General features: G+C 34.9%; 2 protein-coding genes and 3 pseudogenes across 2 annotated transcripts; 2 read left to right on the top strand and 3 right to left on the bottom strand.

Annotated features, from left to right (window-relative positions):
* The first annotated feature begins 2,603 nt into the window (after positions 1-2,603).
* On the top strand, positions 2,604-4,678 carry LOC116146049 (homeobox-leucine zipper protein HAT7-like). The gene is made up of 3 exons (XM_031431463.1): positions 2,604-2,934; positions 3,104-3,477; positions 3,960-4,678. Exons 1-3 carry the CDS (start codon positions 2,817-2,819, stop codon positions 4,305-4,307), a joined length of 840 nt encoding a protein of 279 aa, XP_031287323.1. The 5' UTR covers positions 2,604-2,816; the 3' UTR covers positions 4,308-4,678.
* Positions 4,679-9,673: 4,995 nt separating this feature from the next.
* LOC116145971 lies at positions 9,674-12,346 on the bottom strand (annotated as a pseudogene).
* A 3,264-nt stretch (positions 12,347-15,610) lies between these two features.
* Positions 15,611-18,302, bottom strand: LOC116146004 (annotated as a pseudogene).
* Positions 18,303-18,664: 362 nt separating this feature from the next.
* On the top strand, positions 18,665-22,897 carry LOC116146003 (annotated as a pseudogene).
* A 1,290-nt stretch (positions 22,898-24,187) lies between these two features.
* Positions 24,188-25,758, bottom strand: LOC116146027 (MDIS1-interacting receptor like kinase 2-like). Its single transcript, XM_031431436.1, has 2 exons — positions 25,052-25,758; positions 24,188-24,830 (listed from the first exon to the last, which is right to left on the bottom strand). The coding sequence occupies exons 1-2, from the start codon at positions 25,755-25,757 to the stop codon at positions 24,436-24,438; spliced, it is 1,101 nt and encodes a 366-aa protein (XP_031287296.1). The 5' UTR covers position 25,758; the 3' UTR covers positions 24,188-24,435.
* Positions 25,759-26,954: the final 1,196 nt, after the last annotated feature.

The following is a 26,954-nucleotide window of genomic DNA, read 5'->3' as shown; positions in this document are numbered from 1 at the left end:
TTCAAAATCTTATAATTTGATGATTTATGGATCAAAAGTGATAAACTTGAGAATTTTAAGATAAGAAAATAAAAAAAATAAAAAATGGATGGTCCCATAGTGGGATGATTCGATAAAGAGAGTGTATAACACAAATACTAAACAATGAACATTAAAAATATTGTTTGGTTGAAGAATAGAAGAAACATTTAAAGAAGAAAAATTAAAGGAAAGCATATGGTTGATGATTAAATCAATAAAAGAGAGAGAGACAGAGAGATAGAGAGAGAGAGAGATCAGGAGGTGAAGCAAGGGCACATGGGAACAGGAGGGCATGTGGAGAAGATTCAGAAAGCTTTCTTCTTTAATAAATATTGAGGTGAGCACCAAGGAATAACATGGATCCACCCTATTCTAAAGGGGGTACCCTTAAAACTTAAATTCCGATAAGGGCATGTGAAGAGCTTGTTGTAGGGCAGGCTAAAGCAGTCCATGTAGGACCCATTTTCATAACCCTCTCGTTTTACAAAACACAAAAACAAAAACACCCACAACACTTTCTTTTTCTTTCTTCCTTTCCCTCTTTCACCACAAAAATATTATATGGAGAGGGTGGTTGTGGTGGTGGTGGGGGATGGGGGTTTCATTTTCAATATATCAATATCAACATCAAATTCCCTTAGATACACTATACACTAGAAAAGTGAAATCAACCTTCAACAATGGATATTTGTCACATATTTTTTCCATACATATATCTAAAGTTTCATTATGAAAGAGAGCTATAGACCTATGTTTTCACCCAAGTATTGGATGCCAAAACTTGGNCAAGGAATAACATGGATCCACCCTATTCTAAAGGGGGTACCCTTAAAACTTAAATTCCGATAAGGGCATGTGAAGAGCTTGTTGTAGGACAGGCTAAAGCAGTCCATGTAGGACCCATTTTCATAACCCTCTCGTTTTACAAAACACAAAAACAAAAACACCCACAACACTTTCTTTTTCTTTCTTCCTTTCCCTCTTTCACCACAAAAAAATATTATATGGAGAGGGTGGTTGTGGTGGTGGTGGGGGATGGGGGTTTCATTTTCAATATATCAATATCAACATCAAATTCCCTTAGATACACTATACACTAGAAAAGTGAAATCAACCTTCAACAATGGATATTTGTCATATTTTTTCCATTCATATATCTAAAGTTTCATTATGAAAGAGAGCTATAGACCTATGTTTTCACCCAAGTATTGGATGCCAAAACTTGGAGAGATACCCCTATGTGTATTCATTATAATTGAGGAATCTTCACCTCATCTCTCACCTTATAATTTATAAACTATCTAGCTTTTCAGCTTAGCTATCTAGCTAATTATTAATGGCTATAGCACAAAGAGAATTTATGAGACTACCCTCTTATCTTATTTATACATATATATAAATGTGTCCTATTTTAATATCTTTTGTTCCTTTCATGTAGAAAAGGACACCAAATCTTTTATATGTTCCTGAGTATTTCATTTTACGAATATCGAACTCGTAGATTTTTATTAGACAAATATATTGATAAAGTGATGATACATTTGATATAACTGATATAGGTACATTTTTCTAGATGACATAAGCAACATTTCACTGCATATGAAAATGATGTTTGAAATTGATGGGGGCTAAAGAAAGCTGAAAATGATAAAGTGAATAATGCATAACATGAAAGTACTAATCTAAAGAGATATGCATATTTATATATAATACAAAATAACCAAAATTCTCCAGCCAATATGGCCAGACTCAGCATTAATAAAGTAATTATAGTTTAATTAATAATGCATGAAATGGTCCACTACTATGTAGAGATTAATGTTTATAGAATGAGAGAGAGAGAGAGAGAGAGAGAGAGAGAGAGAGAGAGAGAGAGAGCGACATGTAATGCAATAGTCTATTATTTTCTTCCCTTGGATTCTGGATTTTCATGTTGCCAGGTTTCCTCGTCACACATGGCCTGTGCCTCCTCTTTGTGAGAATGGATTTAATGGCAACTAAGAATAGCTAAGAAGGATTATCTTTTTTTAATACCCTCTTCCTTCTCCTACTCCTTCCTCTTTTGACACCTAATCCAATTCAATACATCTTCTGTCGTCGGTTATGTTAACAAAATAATCGTGTTGGAATTTACCTTTCAATTTCAGCATTTTGATGAAATGATCAGAGTAATAGTTATCTTTCTTCACTCGAAATACGACATATGATGTGAGAGTTAGTCAACTTCTTAAATTTTTGGTTCAAATCGTTACTTAAATGGGTTATTTTTTTTCCCTGGAGGATATATATAATACTGTTGGCAGATGATGAGAAGCAATAGTATTAGAGGGTTAATTAATATAATTAATCTGAGCCAGTAACAGTGTGTAATTGTGGATGAGAAGTGAAAGAATTCCAATCATGAAGAAGAATAAACTAAACTTTGTTTTAATTTTTATTGCAATTTGTGTGCCAAACATGTGTGCATGAAAGAGACAGACTCCATATCAAAGGATGGGTCCAGGAAAGCTCCTCTCTGTGATATATTACACAATTTGCACCTCTCTTTCTCTCTTAAAATCTCTCTCTCTCTTTCTCTCTGTCTCTCAACCTCAAAATCGCTGTCTTGCAGTCTCTGCACCCATCATCCCTCTATATGTCCTCTTCCTATAACCTGTCACACCATCAAACTCAGTCCATAATACACTCTCAATAACATCTCTCCCCTTATATTTTTTTGCCAAGCCCCTCTCATCAACTCAATCTCAATCTCTCTCAAGGGGATGTCTCTTTTTTAGTTCCTTTGCATTTGACACATGGCCTTCCCTCCTCAGCATAGTTTCATGTTCCAATCCCATGAAGACTCTCATGACCATCTCCCTTCTCCAGCCTCCCTCAGTTCCCTCCCCTCTTGCCCTCCTCAATTCTTCCATGGTATATATAAACATTCGGATATATTTATATGTATACTTTTGTTTATCTGTTATGTGATGTATGACAGTTTCTGTCAAATTCATCGGTGCTTATCCTATTTCGCTGCGTCAGTTATATGTTTATGTTTTTGCGTGTTTCTATATGAATATGTGTTTGTGTTGCGGTGTAGGTGCACCGTTTATGATGAAGAGATCGATGTCGTTTTCTGGGGTTGACAAGTGTGAAGATGTGCATGGAGACGAAGACTTGTCTGATGACGGATCACAGATGGGGGAGAAGAAGAAGAGGCTCAACTTGGAGCAAGTTAAGGCTCTAGAGAAGAGCTTTGAGTTGGGAAACAAGCTTGAACCTGAGAGGAAAATGCAGCTGGCTAGGGCTTTAGGCCTGCAACCAAGACAGATAGCTATCTGGTTTCAGAATAGGAGGGCTAGATGGAAGACTAAACAGTTGGAGAAAGATTATGAAGTTTTGAAGAAACAGTTTGAAGCTCTCAAGGCCGATAATGATGCCCTTCAATCTCAGAACAAGAAGCTTCATGCGGAGGTAATAACAAACTTTTATTTATATAAAAGAATGTTTGATCTGGGCATGTTTAATTTTCATAAACAGTAACTGTGTTTCATCCTCTTGATCTTTTGTTATTTTAAAATTCTGAGTTTTGGCATCGTGATCACAAGAGAGAACACCTTAATTCTTTTATGGTTGAGCTCATGATCCAACATAGATGAGCTGATGATTAATAAATAATTTGAAAAAGTTTATTATGTTCATTAGTTTAGTAATTTTTCTTGATTAGTTGATCATAAGTTTGAGGTGTCAGGTGCCAGAACTGCTTTGCAGGAACATAATTATTTTAATCTTAGCAGCTCTCGAGCAGACATAGTTGCAAGTATTTAATTACAAATTTGATTTGAACTCTTCTCTTCATTGGAAGAACATCAAGTTGGGATCCAAATTTTTTTTTTTTTTCCTTTTCTATTATTCCATGATGTTTAATATTCGATTGCTTGATTTTAATGATACAGTTACTTTCTCTGAAAAAGAAAGGTCCAAATGAAGTTAATCTTAAGAAAGAAACTGAAGGGTCATGGAGCAATGGTAGTGACAATAGTTCTGATGTCAACTTAGATATCTCAAGAACACCAGTAATAACCAGTCCAGCGTCTTCTCATTTAAGCAGCAAACAACTCTTTCCCTCATCAATTAGGCCAACAAACATGACTCAACTTCTCCATCAAGGCTCAGCAAGACCAGACCTTCAGTGCCTAAAAATGGATCAAATCGTTCAAGAGGAAAACTTCAGCAACATGTTCAATGGAATTGAAGAGCAGCAAGGGTTCTGGCAATGGTCTGAGCAACAAAATTTCCATTAAACCAAGTCATGTCATGTCATGTCACGTCTCAGAAAAAAAACTCAATACATAACAACCATTACTTGATGATTCAGCTATGGCTTAGTGAGGTTATTAAGAGGAAAATTAGAAGTTGTCCTCATGAATTTCAGTTCATGTATGGGTAATAGATCATTATAAATGGTGTATAGAACTGAACATATTGGGCTGAAAATCAGTATGGGGAATAGGTTGGCTACGAATAATACACTTTTTCCTTCCCATACATTGATGAATTGTGATACATTTGCTAGGTTGGATCATAGTATAATTTTTATTTTATTTTATTTTTCTTATTTTTGAATAAGGTACATGTGCCAGTGAGTGGTTTTCCAGCTCTGGCATGTAGCATGGGCCCTGAAATAAAAAAAGGGATTCTCTCAAAACATTGTTTAAATCTTTTAATTGTTGTTGGTGCTTTGGAATCATGAGTTTACTTTAAAAAATTGCATGGAAGTGCTTTGGAGAAAGTTGAAGTAATGAGATGCAAAAAATAGGCTGACTTCATAAATCAGTGAGCAAATCTAGTTGGGAGATAAAATGAAAGTATCAAAAAATCAAAAAAGAAGAGGTGGTGCGAGATTCTGAACACACATTCCAAGAGGAAAGCTGCCAAGGAGACGGTTGGAGAAGAGAACAAATAGAGAGGTTAAGAAATGGCCATTTTTTTTTTGTGCTTTGGTTTTTGCAAGAGTAACTTTTGTATATTTTTAATCTGACATGAGAAAGTATCTAACTGTGCAGCCCTCTCTGTGGGATATCCATGTGACCTACTGTCACCAGTTCTCTATCATTCATCAAATCACCTCTGTCTCTCTCTCTACGTCTCAGTCATTTTTTCATATCTCATTCATTATTTTCCGTGTCTAGCTAGCCATGGTTTCATTCAAAACAGACTCAGAATTTAATGTAATCTGTAACCACCAACACAGATGGGGAAATTATATTATAAAAAACACACAAGTAATTTTATTTATTTATTTATTTTTTTTTTTTAAATTGTGTTGTTGCAGGATCATTTTCATTCTATAAGATTTTTGAGATAATAAAGTTAAAATAGATTAAACGAGATTGTCAAATCTATTGATATAAAATTCTAACTATACACCTATATATATTTCTGCTGTGAGAATGAAACAAGAAGATTTCCTAATGAAAAGCAAGATGATGAGTAATCCTTTTTTATTACACAGAAGGGAGGTAATGAAATGATGTTTAATCTCTTTAAGAAATCCCAATTAATGTTGACATTGACCTTAGGAAGTTATGACAGTATAATTGATTAGTATATTTACTGGTAGATTTAATTATTATATATAATAATACAAAAGGATCATCAAATTAAAATAAGCAAAATTCTTGGCATGTTTGTGATCATAATTACAAGAATATCAAGGGAGGGGATGTGGGGGTATCAAGAATCCAATTTGTATATGTGAATAATTTGTGGAAGACTAGTGCAGGTCACATGATTGAGAGATTGGTAAACTATCATAATCTTAAAATAGAAACAAAAAGATCTCTCTTCATAAAGATTTAACTTTCATTTCAAGGACGAATCTATCAGTTTTCCTCGTTTCAATCCAAGCAAATACACGTTTCCTGGGTTTATGTTTTGGCTTTTACAGCACTGTATCTGTAATGGAACTATTCAACCTATCAGTTTATATATATTTTAGATGTAGCAAAATTGATCGATACTTCTCATGTTTCCGAAACGATTACTCAAACTTGTCCTACATCAGTCGCCAGGGCTCTCGAGTGCCTTCATTGATGGAAAATAGTTTTTCTTTGAATGAGGTAGAATGATAGTTTCAACAATTTTTATTATCTGCTAATAAGATCCCAGTTGGATCCTATCACAGCATGTTGGGATCCCACATAACATTCTTTAAAATTTAAGCATTCGCTGGCTTAAATAATCTACTGTTATTCGTTATTTAACTTACATAATTTTACACCCTGTGGCACTTATCCACAGCAGATTTAAATACGGTCACCTTGTAGCAATTTGATTCCCTTTGTTCCCTTCCTCCAGGTTTTTACCTTCAATTATGAATTAACTGTTGTAATAAGAGAGTTGAAAAGAACATGAAAAAACTTCTATGGTCCATTATATTATTGTAATAATCTCTGCAGAGGACAAGAGACAGGTGACAGGTGTACTAAGTACTAACAGCAGAATTTCTTTTTGTTTTTCACTTACTGTTACTGTTTGTATGTAGCTTACCATGTCTGCAAAGAAAGGTCACTTCTACTTCTACATTCATGTGCAAAATAATTCATTTCCATCAATTATTACTAGATGGTGGTTGGTTGATAATACTTTCTCTGAGAAAGTTCAAACCAGTTGCTTCAATTGTCTCTGTTGTACTGTATACATAATAATTTGCATTTTATGGTCATTCTATAAACAATGATCGTCTTCTGATACAACGTCTCATGAGTTTTTAAAAATCTTATTACAACTGTATAATATTAGTGATGATATTTCTGTAAGTTAAAAATCAAATAAGGAGAGGACCCTGATGTCGATGATATTATCAATCATCAGGATGAAATTAGTACTTAACACACGTTTGAATGACGATAAATTTTTTAGCTGCGTAACAACTAAGTTATCTTTTCAGAATTGTCAGTTCTTCTGGTATAAGGATCAGGCTATCCATCTTCATGAAAGATCGATCAGCTTCTTCAGGAGCTGCAACATTATCTCAAAGATTTAAAGGTCTCAGTCCAAAGATTTGTTCAACAGCAATTTGTCATTTAGAGGTCAGGCTTCTGAGATTCGATTTAAGTCCATGGCACTTTGTCAAATTCATTGTATCAGCAAGAAAAAGAATGCAAACCAGTTGATTTTAAGATTATCCATGTACTGTATCAGAAGCCCAATATCCGAAATTGAGGCCCAACCCAGTTCAAACTATAATGATTCTTTAACCATCACTACATGCTTCTTCTTCACAATGTTGCTCCCTCTCTGCATTCATAATTCACCACCTTAACCACACCAACGTCATCCTCTTCTCCCTCAAGCTCTCTGTTCACGGACGTAGTTAGGACTTCAATCTGCGAGAGACAGAATTTCAACCATAAAAATTCATAAATTGTAATAAAAATAATAACTTCGTTAATACTCAATCATATTTGTTTGTTCTCCATAAAGTTATGTTTAAAGCATTTTAGAATTTAATAAGGAGCCCCTTCTTGTCCAGTTGTCCCCTCTTCCTCCCTTGTCGATGCACCTGAAAATTTGTTTTAAATAAGAGAAGTGCCAGTCTGCAACACAGGAAAATCTTGACTTCATGAACAGGATCATGGTTTGCCTGATCAACAAGCTGCAAGTTCAGGTTCAGGTTCAGTTTCAGTTCAACAAGAAGAATAATATGGCATCTGAAAGACAAGGTTTCTGGCCATATTCATAACCAATGAATGTAAAAGTCAGTTCAGACATTAAAATGTTAACAATTCTCAAATACAGTTGGCCATATCTAAATTCTGTATGGGAAAAATTGATGATAGTTGGTAGATTTTCCCTTTGTGTTCATACAAAGTTTCCAACTTACATTAACTAACAGTCTAAAAGCTGCATATCTGTACACTCATATCAATTAATTCTATGGAGAATCAACTCTTTCCTTTGCTAATTATAGTTTTATTAACTTATTTTCTACATAATAATTCTTTTATTTTTTCATACTTTCTTTAGTATAAAATTAAATTTTTTATGCCTTTTTCCTTTTAACTTTCTAATTTGGAAATTCTTATTTTTAGGCCTGGATGTAAGTTTATTACTATTATATAAATAACAGTCAATTTGGTCAATAAAATAAAGATAATTATATATTAAATTCTGGTTTAAAGCATGTGTTTTGGATTATTGCATTCAGATTTTCTCCCTTTTTAGCACCTAAAAAGCTGGCTAATTTTTTAATTATGGATAATGTAAAATCTGAAACAATAAAATAATGAAATCCGAAATAAAATAAAACTAAAACCGGGCATATAAACGACAAAAGAACAACCTTGGTTTTGTAACACAAACTCACAAATAGCCAACCAAAGTAGCGAAATTCAAGCTCTCACTGCCTGTTGTTCCTTGTTTTTACTCAACTCAACTCGCTCCTTTTCACGCATGTAACGCACGTTTCTCTTTTTTTCTGATTCATTTTTCTGCTTCCATTTCTTGCCCTTTCAAATCTTTAATCCAACCTCGTGTGCACATATGTTTCTGTAACTTTGCACTGCGTGTGGGTTGGCTTATGTAATGTGTTTGTGTGTGTGTCTGTTTTTGTTTGGTCAGCTCAAATATAACTGACAAATTTGTACTGCATTATTTGCTGTATACTATTCAGTTTCTGGGGCTTTGTCTTTAGGCTCTCAGTTGTGTATTTCTCTCTGTGCCACTGCTTTCTGTTTAGTCTCAATGTTGGTTATTTTGATTTGCATGCTGTTTCTCTGATCTGGGTTTGAGTTCTTTTGTTTAAAAATGAAGGCTTTTCAGTTTTGATAAGGCCGTGTTTTAGAAATTTTGTTCATTTTTTTTTTTTTTTTTTTTTTTTTTTTTTTTTTTTTTTTTGGTTTTGTTGTAGTTGCTAATCTATTTTGTTTTTGTTTGTGTACGAATGAAGCGAATACGAGAGGATCTTTTCGGTGGGAGTGCACAATTTAACCGGCCCTTAGCTCCTTCTCGCGGGGAATCGTAAGTTTTTTCTNTGGAGTCTAGGGCTTTGAGAAGTTTTGCTTGGATGGAATCTGGATTAAATCGTCTACGACCAGCTAAACGTTTAAGATTCATGGAGTTGTTAGATTAATTAATAGAGATATGAGTTTGATACATGAACTCTGAGTCAAAGTCTTCTAATTAGACATACATTCATGATTGAAATAGACTAAGAAGAATACATTAACTTCAAACAATAATAACGAAATAAAACTGGTTCAAGTCTAGGAAATGGTTTCGGAATTAATGCGTGTACACGTTGAGTGTAAAAGTCATCCGTGCTGATTGAAGTACTATTATTGTGCCTGTCTTATTGTAGACTTTCATTTCAGAAAGGAAGTTAAATCTTTATGAAAAAACCCTTTTAGAAAAGTTGCAGGAAAAGAAGAGGACAAAGTATATATTACTAAATAATTTTTGGAGCAGAAACGATGAAGTACAACAATATTATTGGCCTTGATTACAATGCTTGATTCAGCACCTGGTGCTACAGACAGAAACTTGATGATTTTCTATACTTAATTGGTCTTGAACCCATGTAATGGAAAACAGAGTAAAAAAGAAATTCATGCTTAACAAAAGAAAAAAGATACAAAACAAAAGAAACGAGGAAATGTAGGCTAAATATCAAAAAAATGTTGCAGAACACAGAAATACCAATGAACTACATCCATGCTTAAGTATCATGTTCATCAAACAAATACATTTCCTGGTTTCTCAATTCTGAGATGGAAATTTCTCCAAAAGATTTTGCGAATGATGTTTTCTGCTTAAGAAATTCTTGAGACACACGCTTCATTGTAGGTCGAGACTTCGGCTTGGAACGCAAGCAGGCGAATGCTATGGTTGAAACAAGCATAATTTCCTGCTTAACTATTCGATTAACTGGAGGTGAGAGGCGTGAATCTAACACATCAATTAGCATTACATTTTGGGTAGATGATGATGATGATGATGATAAAGAGAGAATTTCTTCTGGATGCCTTCCCATTAATACTTCAAGTGCCACTACTCCAAAACTATAAACGTCGCATTTCTCCGTCACAACCATAGTATAAGCTAACTCTACAAGGGAAATAGAAACCTTAAAATGAAGTATAGAGATTGTTTAATTTAGGATGAAAAATTCTTAATAATTAGTTTCTCCAAAAGTAATCCAATATTATTTATTATTTCATTCTTCTTTAGTTCAATTTAGTTATGAAGTAATTCAACTTTCAGGATTAAAAGGAGCCATAAATCTATAAGAAAAAAGATTAAAAGGAGAGAGTAACTAGATACTTTACCTGGAGCTATATATCCATAAGTGCCAGCTAACATGGTTCTATTTGATGAGTCAAGATGAAGAATTCTAGCCACACCAAAGTCACCAACAAATGCCTGCAATTCTGAGTTTAGTAGAATGTTGTTGCTTGATATGTCACGGTGAACAATTGATGGTGTGCAATCATGATGCAAGTAAGACAAAGCATGTGCCACAGCTTTTACAATGTTTACTCTCTTAGTCCAATCCAAGTCAAGAGCTTCATCATCATTCCGTAGAACACAAAACAAGCTTCCCCTCTCCATATACTCATAAATCAAAAACATGCATTTTTTGTGCAAACAATATCCATAAAGCTTGGTAATGTTTCGATGTCGTAATTCGGACAGTACATGAACCTCATTTTGGAAACTGTTTAGGGAAGCTGACTCCTCAATTTCTGAACTATGAAGCTTCTTCAAAGCAACTACGTTACCTGTGGGTAGTTGTGCTTTGTAAACACTGCCATAACCTCCAATTCCAATGCAATATTTGATATCAAAATTCTCTGTCGCTTCAATCATGTCTTCAAATGCAATCTTACCATCAAAGTTCCATATTGAGAATACATCTTTGATTTTGGATGCTCTTGTGGATGTGGACAGCAGAGCTTTTTATCCTTACTTTTGAGGAAAAAAATTCCAAAAATCAGGATGGTAAGAATAGTGCTGATAGGTAGAATAATCATTATCAAATGAGTGGAAGTAATTTTAGGCTTCTTTTCCGATGAAGAAGTATCGCAAGGAGTAAAATCGTAACCTGCACCACATAAACCTTTGTTGCCTTTAAGTTGCGGGTGCAGATATTGCAGATTATGTGGGATTGGACCTTCCAAATTGTTGTACGACAAGTCCACGTAATCCCTTGAAGACTGCCAATATGAAATGTCCCATGGAAAGAGAGAATCAGGGATTATGCCAGAAAGGTTGTTATTGGAAAGGTCTAATTGAACTAAAATTCTTCCTCCAATCTTTGGTGGAATTCTTCCACTCAAATTATTATAGCTCAAATTTAAGCTTGTCAACCCGACGTAACTCTTTATGCCAAATGGAATGTGACCACTAAGTTTGTTATCAGAGAGGTCTACAAATTGAAGTTGGGTTAATTGGGTGAGCCCATCAGGAATTGAGCCGTTGAGTTTGTTAGAATTAAGAACAAGATCGGTCAAATAGGCTAAAGAACCAAATGTTAAGGGAATAGGTCCAATCAAGTTATTCCCCCTCAAAACTAATTTGGTTAGGTTCTTTAAATTCCCAATTTCTCGAGGTAGCGGACCACTGAGTTGGTTGGAATCAAGGGATATATACACTAAATTGGTTAAATTAGCAATCGTTGAAGGGATTTGACCATAGAATTTATTATGAGATAAATCTAAAGAGACTATTGAATTGCCTAAATTACCGAGTAATGAAGAAATGCGTCCTGTGAAATTGTTTTTACTGAGATACAGGATGTCTAGATTCCTCAAACTCCAAATTTCCGAGGGGATTACACCTGTACAATTTGATTAGACAGAAAAAGTGGGTAAATTTTTACTTCTTATTTGAAGGGACAACAATCAAAATCAAACAATATTAACTAACCTGTAAGATCATTCCCGTCCAAATAAAGAACTATGAGCTTTGAGAGACCACCAATTTGCGATGGGAATCTACCAGAGAGATTATTCCAACCAAGATCGAGAAATTCCAGGTTTGGGAAGCAGGAGAAGTTAAATTGGCGAAGCTCTCCTAGTATTTCATGTTGAAGCAAATTAATCGTCGTGATGCTTCCTGCTGAATTGCAAATGATACCAACCCACTTGCAATGATCTGAAGTGTTGTTGGTCATGCTGCTGTTACTCCACCAACTGGAGTTAAGCAGAGCTTCCTTTTCTAATTGTATGGTTGATAACTCAGAATTATTAATAGCAACATTACATGTCAAAATGGTAGCCAAGATGACCACCACTCTATAAGTGAAGGATGTGAACACCATGTTTAAAATCTTTTGCTATTCTCAACTTGAAGCAAGTTTATACTAAATTTGAAGCTAGCCGAACCTCCATTTAAGTTGCCTCGCCCCAGGCCGAATCAACTTTTGTCCATTAGTGCTGACTCTTAATTGTTAGTGTTTACTAAAGCACGCTTGATTCAACGGAAAATAGCAGACAAACACGGTGATTTTCCACTCTCAAAAGGAAACCAAAACTTTTAATTTTCCATAAGACTTAATTGACGTTGATTTTCCATAGGACATTATTGGTGGTGATAATATTCCACAAGGCAATACTAAGATAAAATAGCTTTCCGGTCAATGCAATCAAATAAAAGAGAAACGAGCAAGCCAAACCTCTGTTTTTTATTTTTTTATATCATAAAAAATTAATTCTAATTTCCTCTTGTATTTATGATTTCCAACAAACGCATTATATTCCCACTAAAGTAAAAGAGTTAGACTTAAGAGCATTTGAATGACTGAAATTGAATCCAAGTTGTGTCATGTCCAAAGTGTATTAAAATATGTAATTTACATTGAATATCAACTACATAGAATAATTAGATTTACGGCCTAAAAATTATGTATGTAAAAAATATGGAGCTCTTGAACCTTCACGAAGGTGAAATAGACAACTGAAATTAAAGTCTCATGGGTTTACTTTTTGGTTAACAGGAAACACGGTTTCCACAAGAATAATAGACCTAGCTAAAATATCCCCAGGGCAAGCATCACGGTATAGCTACCGCACAAGTTAGTCAAGGTCTTTTGGCCATTTCATATAATCAAGACAGCTCATAATTGAAAGAAAATTTTGGAAGAATTTATTGGATATGTGTTTCTACATCTAATTCTTCCTTTTACTAATATTATCCATTTAATAGAAGGGTTCATGAATTTTTTAATAGATAAAATTCCTTCAGGAAGTTCATAGATTTTGATAATAATTATTCATGAATCTTGGACTTGTAAAAAACAAGAAAAACAATTGATTTATGGATTCACCCTTAGAAATGCGCAAATTGTTTGAGATCTTCAAGCGTTTAATACTGTAGATAACTAGATATTTACTTGTATTAATAGGCAGTAAAACAAGCGTAAATGTAAAAGAAATATTAATTTAACTCATTAGTAAATAATAATAAATACTGAATTGCTTATATACCCTTAAGTTGATATAGTTTACTTAGCATTTGATGAATCAATAGATTATAGTCCATTCTAACCAAAAGTTAAGAAAAATCAACATTCAATATTTGTATGATAAAACATAACAATCAAAGAGATTTTGAGATTTTTCTACACGGTTTGAATAAAATAAGGTCTTCTTACCCGAATCATACTCACTTTCTCTTTGGACTTTTTGGTCACTACGAAGGTTGTTTCTTTGAATCTTCCCAAGTTACTGATAGCATATGTAGTCCACGAATAATGTTTTTATTTGAACAAAACCATGAACTTTCCGAAATGTTAAAGAGAATCGTAAATTGGGCATGTGATAAGCAACCTAAGTTGGCTTTTGACCATTATTGTGGTGTTCACACAGCGTAATAAGTCAAGGTCTTCTTGTCTTGTCTTCCTCTAAAACAACAAAACATGCTTAGAGTACAGGATGTCAGGGTCCATGCAGTGCAATACATCGGTGAATATTTGCTTTCTCATGCTTTCACATCTTTAATGAGGTGGTGGTTGTGTTAATATCTCTTTCACATTGCCAATACGCTTTCTTTCATTGCGTCTTCTGTGTGCTTGTTGCTTACTACTGGTCTTTTCCACATACTTTAAGAAGAGAACAAACCAAACTGGAGATTTAATAATAAAATTTAAATATTATTATAACTTTTTTTTTTTTATGATCGAGATGTTCGGATATGTTTGTATACATTTTAACTAATCTTTCAAGACATAGGGATTATCGATCAGATAAAAACCTCAGTAATTACTCCTATTAACAATTGTGGGAACTCAATTTTGTTATAACTTTTCTATTTGCATCTATGCTTTTATTAAATCTTCAAAATAAATTTTTTTCTAATTTAGAGTGGGAGCTTTTGGACTTTCCTTACATGCCTGTAAAAGCACCTGGAATGTCGTCATAATATTATATTGAAATCAATGAACAAAATTTAGCCACGGTGAGAAAAGGTCTTCTGGTCTTTTTTGCATATAATTGTAGGATTCACTTATATGCCCGTGATTTTAAGGAAGTTTTGGCCTAATATAGGTACATAATATGTCAGTATTTTTTGCCATTTTTAATTCAGGTGAGTAAAAGATTTACCATCCCTTTCAATATTCTCACATCCCTAATACGCTAACTTTAGTTTCCAAGAAGAAGAGACATTCATGTTTGTCGTGTTTTTTAAGAGCGTGCCTTTAGAAAGTTCCATGAAAAGAAGATGAGAAAGCAAAAACAGCACTAATTTAAAGTTTTAATTTATGTTTACTATAATGCATTATTCTATAGCTGGCATGGCAGACAAGCACAGTGATTTCCCATCCTTATAATGGAGAAAGAAATCCAAATAAAATATAACTACAAATCATTGATAATCAAATTGAATGAATAAAATCTAATTAATCCATGGTGTTGATCAAGTTTTTTGCTTCCCCTGTTTATGTCATTATGTTTTCTTTAAGTTTTGAGTTCATTGGTGTAATTTTTGGAACGTAAGTATAATATGGGGTCTATGTTGCAGCATCTTTGCTGTTAAGATTGCGAAATGGAGTAAATTTAGGTTCGGGCAGAGTAGGTCTTGAACAAGAAAAAATTCACCAAAGGATGACTGTTAGTCCTCTGCTGTGACAAAAAAAAATGTTACAGGTTATCATTTTTCAGAACCTGCGGCGTCTTCTGATTTGCATTCTTAGGCTCATATTGACATTCTTAAGTTTCTTTCTCGCACAGATCTTAATAAATCATTTTGGCATTAGAATTTCAAGGAGATAACTCTTTTTACATTTTATCTTTTCATATAATTCATTAATCAGAAAACTTCAACAGTTAAATTGAAAATAGCAAGGTAAATTATGACACTAATGTGTCAAGGCTAGAAGCTCAAACAACAGGTTTGGTCATTATTTGCCCATTGAAAAACTCTATTAGAGAAATCAATGACGTCTTCTCTGAAAGTAAATTTTAACATAGCACATGAAAAAATATTTCAGTAAGAAAAGATGAAAGACAATATTAAGGGAAGTGATTAATCTTGAAAATGAGGCTAAATTACAAATCTTGCTATCGGTGCAGGATTATTGCCGAACAATGAAACACTTCCTCACCTACCCATCACATTCCTCAATCGCATACATTTCTTGGTTTCTCAGTTCTGATATGGAAATCTCATGGAAAGGTTTTGCCAATGCTGTCTTGGGGCCAAGAAATTCACGAGACACCATATGCATTGAAGGTCGTGACTTTGGTTTGGAACATAAGCAAGCAAATGTTATTCTTGAAATAAGACCAATATCCTGCACAACTATTTCGTCCACAGGAGGTGGAAGGCGTGGGTCTAATACATCAATAAGCATTATATTTTGACTAGAAGAAGATGATAATAATGAAAGTAGTTCTCCTGGATGTCCACCCATCAATGTTTCAAGTGCCATAACCCCAAAACTATAAACATCACATTTTTCTGTCACAACCATTGTGTAGGCAAGTTCTGCACAAAAAGTTAGAAGTTAATTAGAAGAAGTAAAGAGGTTTGTCACTTTCTTATTATTTGATTCAACTTTAAGCAATTAATGATGGGCGAAATTTTTCTATATATAGAAGAGTGACAGATAATTGTGAGAAGAGTAACAAAGTATTTTCACCTGGGGCTATATATCCATAAGTGCCCGCTAATATGGTTCTATTGGAGGAGTCAGGATGTAGAAGTCTAGCCAACCCAAAGTCACCAACAAATGCCTGCATTTCCGAGTTTAATAGAATGTTGCTGCTTGATATGTCACGGTGAATAATTGACGGAGTGCAGTCATGATGTAAATATGACAAAGCATGTGCAACACCCTTGACTATATTCACTCTCTTATTCCAATCCAATCTAGTAGCTTCACTAACGTTGCGTAGAACATTATATAAGCTTCCACTCTTCATGTATTCATAAATTAAAAACATGCATTTTTTGTGCAAACAAAATCCATAGAGTTTCAAAATGTTTCGATGTCGTATTTTGGACAACAGGTTAGCCTCATTTCGGAAAACCTTTATGGATGCTAAATCCTCAATTTCCGAATTATGAAGCTTCTTCAAAGCAACTACTTTGCCACTAGGCAATTGTGCTTTGTAAACACTGCCATAACCTCCAGATCCAATGGAATATTTGATGTCAAAGTCCTCTGTTGCATCAATTATATCTTGAAATGCAAGTCTACCATCAAAATTCCATACTGAGCACACATCTCCACTCTTAGATGATTTGGTAGGGAGTTGACATCTTTTATCCATATGTTTGAAGAGAAAACAAAACCCAAAAATCAGGATGAGAAATGAGATGATTGGAACAAAAATTGTAATTAAGCGAATGTCAATCTTTTGGGTTTTCTTTTCCAAGTTACTTCTTGTAGATGGTGAAGTTGAAGTTGAACTTAATGGTGAAGGTAATGTTAAAATTGAACTTGAATGTGAAGCTGAAGGTGAAGTTGAAATTGAACTTGAAGGTGAAGGTGAAGATGCTGGTGGTCCATCGCAAGGACTAAAACCTGTAACTTGACCACATAAACCTCTGTTGCCAATAAGCTGCTGCCATGCATTTATTTGTTGCAAGGAAACAGGGATTTCGCCTTCCAAATTATTATATGACAAGTTGAAAATTGTAATAATAAATTCAGGGATGATACCGGAAAAGTTATTGTAGGAAAGATCTAAGTATCCTAAGAACTGTAAACTGCCAATCTTTAGTGGAATGCTTCCATTGAATCTGTTGTGGCTCAATGTCAAGACCTGCAACTCTGAGCAATAGCCAATACTAGCTGGAATGGGACCGTTAAGTTTGTTATAAGAGAGATCAAGATATTCAAGGTTGTAAAGTACTCCAATTGTTGATGGTATTTGACCACAAATTAGGTTTGAGGAAAGATGGAGATATCGAAGTTGGGTTAACTAGGTTAGTTCTTTGAGGAGTGACACCATGCATGTGGTTATTTGATAGGTCTAAGTAAGTTAAACCATTTATACTCCCTATTTCTGGTGGAACTGAACCATTGAATTGGTTATGACCTAGATAAAGCTCAACCAGATTGGTTAAATGACCAAGTTTTGAAGGAATAGATCCAATCAGGTTGTTACCATGCAAATCCAACAACTTCAGATTCTTTAGATTCCCAATTTCTTGGGTAACAAACCAGTGAGTTTATTGGAACAAAGGATCATATAGTTCAGGTTAGCTAGAATACCTATACTTGAAGGGATTTGACCATCAAGCTTGTTACTAGAGAGGTACAAAAAGCTCAATTGGGTTAATTGACCAAGAGTAGAAGGGATCTGGCCATTGAGATTGTTACCACTCAAATCCAACTTCTCCAGATTCTTCAAGCACCCAATTTCTGAAGGGATAGAACCTGTAATGTGACAAAAGAAAAGGCGTATATATATATCCAGTTTTATTAAGAGGTAAAACTAGATAGAAAAATAAATCTCACCTTTAATATTGTTGTTGGAAAGGTCAAGGGATATGAGGTTTGGAAAGCAAGAGAAGTTGAAACGGGCAAGCTTCCCTGTTATATTGGTGCTGATTAAGCTTACTCCATTGACGCTTCCAGCTATGTTGCAAGATACACCATACCAAGTGCAATGATCAGAAGAATTGATGGCCTCGCTGTTTTGCCACCAACTGGTGTTAAGAAGGGCTTCCTTTTCTAATTTTATTGGTGATTTTTCAGATGCTGTCACACAAATAGAAGCAACAGTAGCAACATTGTATATAAACAGAGTAACCCACGTCACCATCACTCTGTAACTGGAGGACATGGACACAGTGTTTATTAATTAACACCTTTGGGTTGATTCTACTACTTCAGATAAAGTTTTGAGCTAGAACTCCATTCTGGTTTGTCTTGCCTCAAGAAAGTCTCATTTCTCCGTAAATGTTGTTCTATACAGCTTAATCGACATATCCTATAGTAAAACTTAAATTATAAGAGTCCAATAAAAACTTATCTAACTCCAGAATTTCAGTGGCCGAGACCATATGCACATGATATTTCCTGTAAATATGGGGTTGACTTTTGACGTCAAAGATTTTTAAGCTTTTTTTCTAGGATGGAATCTTCAAGTCAAGGTTTCGGCGTTGACACAGGCACATTGAGTCAAGGTCTTAATCATTTTTGAAGATGGAGGTTAGTGCTGGGGATTCCTCAAGTTTCTTGCTGTGTTTTGACTTTCATATAGACAAAGGCAGATGTAGCCCAGATTAGTGCCACAATAAATCTTGATATGCGAGGTGCCATGTTTAAGTGTAAGTGAAGAATCAAACTGCAGCAGCAGGTGAGAGATTTTTCAAAAATAATTGCAGTATTGTTCAGGCTATAACTCAAGTTTATAGTCTTGCCCGGGGTAGAAATTTCTTCTTTCTTATATTAATTTACTTTTTTTCATGATCGAGATCCCCGCCCGCCAACTAACTAATTATGGGTTGATGTTCTTAACTTAGTCTTTAATCTATGATGTATTTGACCAATTCAGTGGATGTTCCTTTCAACACATTAATGCTTAGAAGTTGACTGATGACAAGCATTAATAAAATTCATCGTCTTTGTTTTAATAAGGAGGCCAAGAGTCATCCATCGTGACATTTTGTCAATGAACTTATTGTTGAGTTGCTGGAAAATTGTTCTTCAAGTTACATCCAGTCTACATGGACTTTTCAAAGGGCCACGTAATGGTAACGACCAAATCTTCTCGAGGATTCCATAAACAATAAGAGTTACAATGGCCTCCTTACGTAGCATCATTTTTCCTGTCGAATTGAATTCTTAAAAAGAATTTGTATTCATGAGTGTTGATGGCAGTGATGTTTTACTGAAAACATGAAGATAGGCAGCAGGTTTGCAGGTTTTTGGGGCCAGGTTTGAAGGTTGCAGGGCTGAATTTGAATGACAGAGCAGTTAGATTTTTGAATTGTAATCATTAATTTTAGATGAATGGTTAAGAATGTATTTTGATATCCTTGTAATATCAGGTGGAACAGTAAATGATATTTTGTATAAATCAGTAAATCACCCTTGTTTTATGAATGAAAAACAGAGCAAAAACTTCAGTTTAAATTTTCCGTCCCTACATCTCTCTCACGTCTGTTTGGTCTCTTTCTTTTCATAGTATTCTCCAGCCAAAAAACCTACAAGGTCCTGCTATTTCCTGCCTCAATTATAGAAGAAACTAATTCTTGGTCTTATGCTTTTCTGATACTGGCACTTCATTTAGATAGAGATACTTGTGTGATTGGAGGAAAAAAATGGTAATTATCTTCATGGAGAAATAACCTTACTATTGCATGATAAATTTATTTTCTGTTTGTCTTCTAGATGCAGATGCAGGGCTTTCAGCAGGACAGATATCACACTTTGGCATTATAATTTCTATTCCTGTATGTCGTGCACCACCTTGTTATCATTTAAGTACAAAGTTAAAATCCATGTATTGTCATTCATAATATGCACATGTATGGACTTGTATTTGTTGGAATGTATTGTATTGAACAGTATCCCAATCCTTCATCCAGTGTATGATTTAGTACTGCATATCTTAACTGATTACTGTTGTATCTAAGAGCACTGATATTATTCTTTGTTCTTTTTCTTTTGTGTGTGAATCAGCGGAAAGTAAATCTACAAATGATAACAGTCGAGACCAACCAGTTGTTCCAGTAGTATCGTCTTCAACTACAACTACAAGCAACACCTTAAGTACTACTCCATCCACTCCCAACAGACGTGAAGAACTGAAAATTTCTTCCCAGCTTCGGAAATTCTCCTATAATGAGCTTAAGTCAGCAACCCGGAATTTTAGACTTGAGAGTCTTCTTGGTGAGGGTGGGTTTGGTTGTGTATATAAAGGTTGGATCAATGAGAATGGAACATCTCCGGTGAAACCTGGCATGGGCCTGCCTGTTGCTGTAAAAACCCTCAACCATGATGGACTTCAGGGTCATAAAGAATGGCTTGTATGAGATCCTTATCATTTAATTATTTTCATAAGTGTATCTATGCGTGCGTGTGTGTTTATGCTTGTGCGTGCCTGTTTGCATGTTTGTGAATATGTATAGAGAAATATAAATCTTGCTGGGAGATTTGGCTTACTTTTAAGGGATCTTGACTTTCCCTATGATGGAAAGAAAGTTTCTGATCTCTACCTTATGGCAGGCTGAAGTTAACTTTCTCGGTAACCTCCTCCATCCTAATCTGGTTAAGTAAATTGGTTGTTGTATTGAGGATGATCAGAGGCTACTTGTGTATGAGTTTATGCCTCGAGGAAGCTTGGAGAACCACCTGTTTAGAAGTATGTAACTGCATTTACTATTTCCCCAATTTTGGCTACATTTCTTTTATTGCATCATATAAATGTTTTCTCAACCGTTTATGGAATTTACAGCCTGTAGCATCCCCTACATACTCTCTGTATCATAAATATAGATATTTCCCAACTAAATGCACAAAAGAGTTGTGCATCCAACTAGCCCCTAGAGATAGCAGCATCCTTTTGGCCAAGTGATGATCTGCATGCATATCTTTTCTTCTCATTTCTTTGGAAATAACTTTAGTTTATGAACAGGGTCTCTGCCTCTTCCTTGGTCCATCAGAATGAAAATTGCACTTGGTGCTGCAAAGGGCCTCGCCTTTCTTCATGAAGAAGCTGAAAAGCCAGTGATATATCGAGACTTTAAGACCTCTAATATCCTGTTAGATGGGGTGTGTAAACCAACATAATCTATCTTTTCCTATTTATGCCACTTCTAATGTTTGCTAAACACTCGTCCAGGACTACAATGCCAAGCTTTCTGATTTTGGACTTGCCAAAGATGGTCCAGAGGGAGATAAGACTCATGTATCTACCGAGTAATGGGAACTTATGGTTATGCAGCCCCCGAGTATGTGATGACAGGTTGAATGATTAAACAACTCTCTTTTCTTTTGTTCAGTTTTATCTGGATATGGATTAAACAATGGCCAGCTGGTTTAACTTCTTATATTTAATAGAATCCTTTACTGTCTCCTACACCTGTTAGTTTTAGAGACCATACCCATCAGCACCATACCCCACTCACCTTACTTGTCACTGCTGATCCACGGGTACATACCTTAGAAGAAGACAGAAGTAGTTGATGTGGTAATTGAAAAAAAAAGTATGTACCCTTGAAGCACTTTGAATTAGGTGCTGGATGAGAAGAGTGGGGTATGAGCCGAAGGTATTTTCATATGAAAATTGATGATCACAATTGGGGATAGATTTCCATATGTAGAGAATCTATTATCGGTTACTACAATTTCTTCTTTTTAGGCTAGAACAAATTAATGGATCAGTACATGTATTATAATAGAATAAATCATGATTAAATAAGTTTTGCTGAAGCAATTCAATTGAAATAGGAACCTGAGTTCTAGAATCGATATATGGTTATGCATAAGGCTTCTTGTTATTAAATTTGGGTTGTCATTGTTGTTTTCTTTTTTCAAATAACTTGTTCTCCAGCTAGGGTTTATTGTGAGAAAACTTGTTCAATAATCTCTAAATGGATTTACTTCCCTTGGTAGATACTGACGCATTTACACGGGAACTTCAATATTGTTTAGTTATCTGAATGTGGAAATCAGTTCATGCTAGCAGAATTCAATTTGCGACAAGGATCTTACATCCAGGAGCGATGTCTATAGCTTTGGTTGGTTTTACTTGAAATGTTGACTGGCCGAAGATCAATGGACAAAAACCGACCCAATGGAGAGCATAACCTGGTTGAATGGGCTAGACCACATCTTGTAGAGAGGAGAAGGTTCTACCGGCTAATGGATCCTCGCCTTGAAGGATGCTTCTCGATCAGAGGTGCTCAGAAAGCAATTCAGTTGGCTACCCGCTGCCTCAGCCGTGACCCTAAAACAAGACCTCTTATGAGTGAAGTTGTTGAAGCCCTTAAGCCACTGCCTACCCTGACGGACATGGCCTCTTCTTCTTCATACTTCCAAGCAATGCAAACAGAGCATGCAGGGTCTAACTCGAATGCTAACAGGGTCACTGGAGTGCAAGTGGGGAACATACCAAGGAATGGACAACCAACAAGAAGCGTCTCCATACCAAATGGTCCACATGTCTCACCATATCATCGCAACAATCCTAACCGGTCACCCAAGCCTAGTAACAATCCTAACCGGTCACCTAAGCCTAATGTTGATCCTGGTAACAATCCTAACAGGTCACCTAATCCTATTGTCAATCGACCATAGCTGTTATTTTAGATCAAATTTGAATGTTAAGCACCAAGAACAAAGAGTTATATTATCCTTTGTTTACCTCATTTTGTTATCGAAAAGGTCTCTGGTCAGAAATGGGATAGTTTTAAACATGAAAAAAAAATTACCAAGGATAATTCTTTTGTTTTTTGTTGTGTTAATTAATCTCTCTCTCCCTCTCAATTTTGGTTTAACTAATGCCGCTTATGCCTTTTGAGAAGCTGTGGCATCTTCACTGGTCCCGTGAGGACTCCCTAAGCACTAAAATCTCGATGGTCCATACATGCACATGATATTTCGAGGAAGTGTAGAAATTGGAGTCAAGGTCTATTGGTCCTTTTTTGCTTGGATGGAACCTGGAGGAAGTTTTCAATACTGCCAGCTCAATAGAATTTCAAAAAATTAGGAAGTTATAAATTAAATCTCTTATAATTCATAAATATATTTACTAAATTCGTTTACTCAAAAATTGTTTTTTACCAAGACATTTAGTTAGAAGGAATTACTTATAAATAAATAAAATAGCATTTATAATAATGAATAACAACACTAAGGTATAGAGAACAAATGAGTAATACAGGTTTTTAATAAGAAGGTCATTAATAACCAAAAAAATAAAAAAAAAGTTAATTGAGACAGAGAAAGGGATATTAACACAACCACCACCTCATTAAAGATCTGAAAGCATGAGAAATCTAATATTTCCCACATCCAAGAAATAATTCAGCCACAACTAAGTTAGTTGAGACAGAGAAAGAGATATAAGTCAACACTTGGAATACATTCATAGAGAAAGGGAGAAAACTGAAGTCTTGGGTTTAATTTTTGGGTAAGACTGAACACGTTTCCACAAGAACAATAGACCAGACTAAACCATCCTCCAGGGTAAGTAAGCTTCACGGTATAGACCAAGTCCTCTTTCATTCACTATAATGTTTGATCGATGGGGTCTGGCAGATAACTTGTAGATAAAGATTGATAGGGAGACCACTGTAGTCTAGGCCTTTGAGAATTTTTGCTTGGATGGAATCTTGATTAAATCGTCTACGACCAACTAAACGTTTAAGATTCATGGAGTAGTTAGATTAATTAGAGATATGAGTTTGATACATGAACTCTGAGTGAAAGTCTTCTGATGCCCTTCCTCTGATTAGACATGCATTCATGATTGAAATAGACCAAGAAAAATACATTGGCTTCAAACAATAATAGCGAAATAAGACTGGTTCAAGTCTAGGCAATGTTTTTGTTGAGTGTAAAAGTCATCCGTGCTGATTGGACTACTATTAATGTGCTTGTCTTATTGTAGACTTTCATTTCAGAGAGGAAGTTAAATCTTTATGAAAAAACCCTTTTATAAAAGTTGTAGGAAAAGAAGAGGACAGAGTATATATTGCACTAAATAATTTTCGGAGCAGAAACGATGAAGTACAACAATATTATTGGCCTTGATTACAATGCTTGATTCAGTACCTGGTGGTACAGAAACTTGATGATTTTCTATACTTAATTGGTGTTGAACCCATGTAATGGAAAACAGAGTAAAAAGGAAATTCATGCTTAACAAAAGAAAAAAGAAACAAAACAAAAGAAACGAGGAAATGTAGGCTAAATATCAGAAAAATGTTGTAGAACACAAAAACACCAATGAACTACATCCATGCTTAAGCATCATGTTCACCAAATAAATACATTTCCTGGTTTCTCAATTCTGAGATGGAAATTTCTCCAAAAGATTTTGCAAATAATGTTTTCTGCTTAAGAAATTCTTGAGACACATGCTTCATTGCAGGTCGGGACTTCGGCTTGGAACGCAAGCAGGCGAATGCTATGGTTGAAACAAGCATAATTTCCTGCTTAACTATTCGATTAACTAGAGGTGAGAGGCGTGAGTCTAACACATCAATTAGCATTAAATTTTGGGTAGATGATGATGATGATGATGATGATGATGAAGAGAGAATTTCTTCTGGATGCCTTCCCATTAATACTTCAAGTGCCACTACTCCAAAACTATAAACGTCGCATTTCTCCGTCACAACCATAGTATAAGCCAACTCTACAAGGGAAATAGAAACCTTAAAATGAAGTATAGAGATTATTTAATTTAGGATGAAAAATTATTAATAATTAGTTTCTCCAAAAGTAATCCAATATTATTTATTATTTCATTCTTCTTTAGTTCAATTTAGTTATGAAGTAATTCAACTTTCAGGATGAAAAGGAGCCATAAATCTATAAGAAAAAAGATTAAAAGGAGAGAGTAACTAGATACTTTACCTGGAGCTATATATCCATAAGTGCCAGCTAACATGGTTCTATTTGATGAGTCAAGATGAAGAATTCTAGCCACGCCAAAGTCACCAACAAACGCTTGCAATTCTGAGTTTAGTAGAATGTTGTTGCTTGATATGTCACGGTGAACAATTGATGATGTGCAATCATGATGCAAGTAAGACAAAGCATGTGCCACAGCTTTTACAATGTTTACTCTCTTAGTCCAATCCAACTCAAGAGCTTCATCATCATTCCGTAGAACACAAAACAAGCTTCCCCTCTCCATATACTCATAAATCAAAAACATGCATTTTTTGTGCAAACAATATCCATAAAGCTTGATAATGTTTCGATGTCGTAATTCGGACAGTACATGAACCTCATTTTGGAAGCTGTTTAGGGAAGCTGACTCCTCAATTTTTAAACTATGAAGCTTCTTCAAAGCAACTACTTTACCTTGGGGTAGTTGCGCTTTGTAAACACTACCATAACCTCCAGTTCCGATGCAATATTTGATATCAAAACCCTCTGTCGCTTCAATTAAGTCTTCAAATGCAATTCTACCATCAAAGTTCCATATTGAGAATACATCTCTAATTTTGGATGCTCTTGTGGATGTGGACAATAGAGCTTTTTTATCCTTTCTTTTGAGGAAAAAAAAACCAAAAATCAGGATGATAAGAATAGTGGTGATTGGTAGAATAATCATTATCAAACGAATGGAAGTAATTTTAGGCTTCTTTTCCGATGAAGAAGTATTGCAAGGAGTAAAACCGTAAGCTGCATCACATAAACCTTTGTTGCCTATAAGTTGCAGGTTCAAATTTTTCAGATCAAGTGGGATTGGACCTTCCAAATTGTTGTACGATAAGTCCACGTAAATTCTAGAAGACTCCCAATAATAAAACGTCCATGGAAAGAGAGAATTAGGGATTATGCCAGAAAGGTTATTATTGGAAAGGTCTAATTGAGATAAATTGCTTCCTCCAATCTTTAGTGGAATTCTTCCACTCAAATTGTTATAGCTCAAATTTAAGCTTATCAACCCCACGCAAATCTTTATGCCAATTGGAATGTGACCACTAAGTTTGTTATGAGAGAGATCTACAAATAGAAGTTGGGTTAATTGGGTGAGCTCATCAGGAATTGAGCCGTTGAGTTTGTTAGAATTGAGAACAAGATCGGTCAAATATGCTAAATAACCAAGTGTTAAGGGAATAGGTCCAATCAAGTTATTCCCCCTCAAAATTAATTTCGTAAGGTTCTTTAAATTCCCAATTTCTTGAGGTAGGGGACCACTGAGTTGGTTGGAATCAAGGGATAAATATTTTAAATTGGTTAAATTACCAATAGATGAAGGGATTGCTCCAGTAAAAGTGTTATTAGATAGATCTAAAATGATTAATTTGATCAAATTACCAATAGATGAAGGGATTGCTCCAGTAAAAGCGTTACTAGACAGATCTAAAGTGATTAATTTGATCAAATCACCCATAGATGAAGGGATTGCTCCAGTAAAATTGTTACTAGATAGAGACAACGTGGTCAATTTGGTCAAACAACCAACCGATGAGGGGACTAATCCATTGAGATTGTTTGATGACAAATCCAGTTCCATGAGATTGCTCAAGCTTCCAATTTCTAAAGGGATAACACCTTTAATTTTATTTAACAAAAAAAAAAAAAAAAAAAATTGTCATTTGATTATACTTTATTTGAAATGATAAAACTAAAATAAAATCAATAATGTACCTGTAAGATGATTATTTGACAGATTGAGGAATTTGAGCTTTGAAAGTGCACCATTTTGTGATGGAATGCTTCCGTTGAGATCAGATGATGAAAACTGAGACTCTTTAAGTTTGGAAAGCAAGAAAAGTTAAATTGGCTAAGCTCTCCTTCAACG

This window comes from Pistacia vera, unplaced genomic scaffold (assembly GCF_008641045.1).
Source record: "Pistacia vera cultivar Batoury unplaced genomic scaffold, PisVer_v2 Contig470, whole genome shotgun sequence".
Lineage (NCBI taxonomy): Eukaryota > Viridiplantae > Streptophyta > Magnoliopsida > Sapindales > Anacardiaceae > Pistacia > Pistacia vera.
Note: the sequence above shows the minus strand (reverse complement) of the source record. Positions and strands in the feature narration are given on the sequence as shown.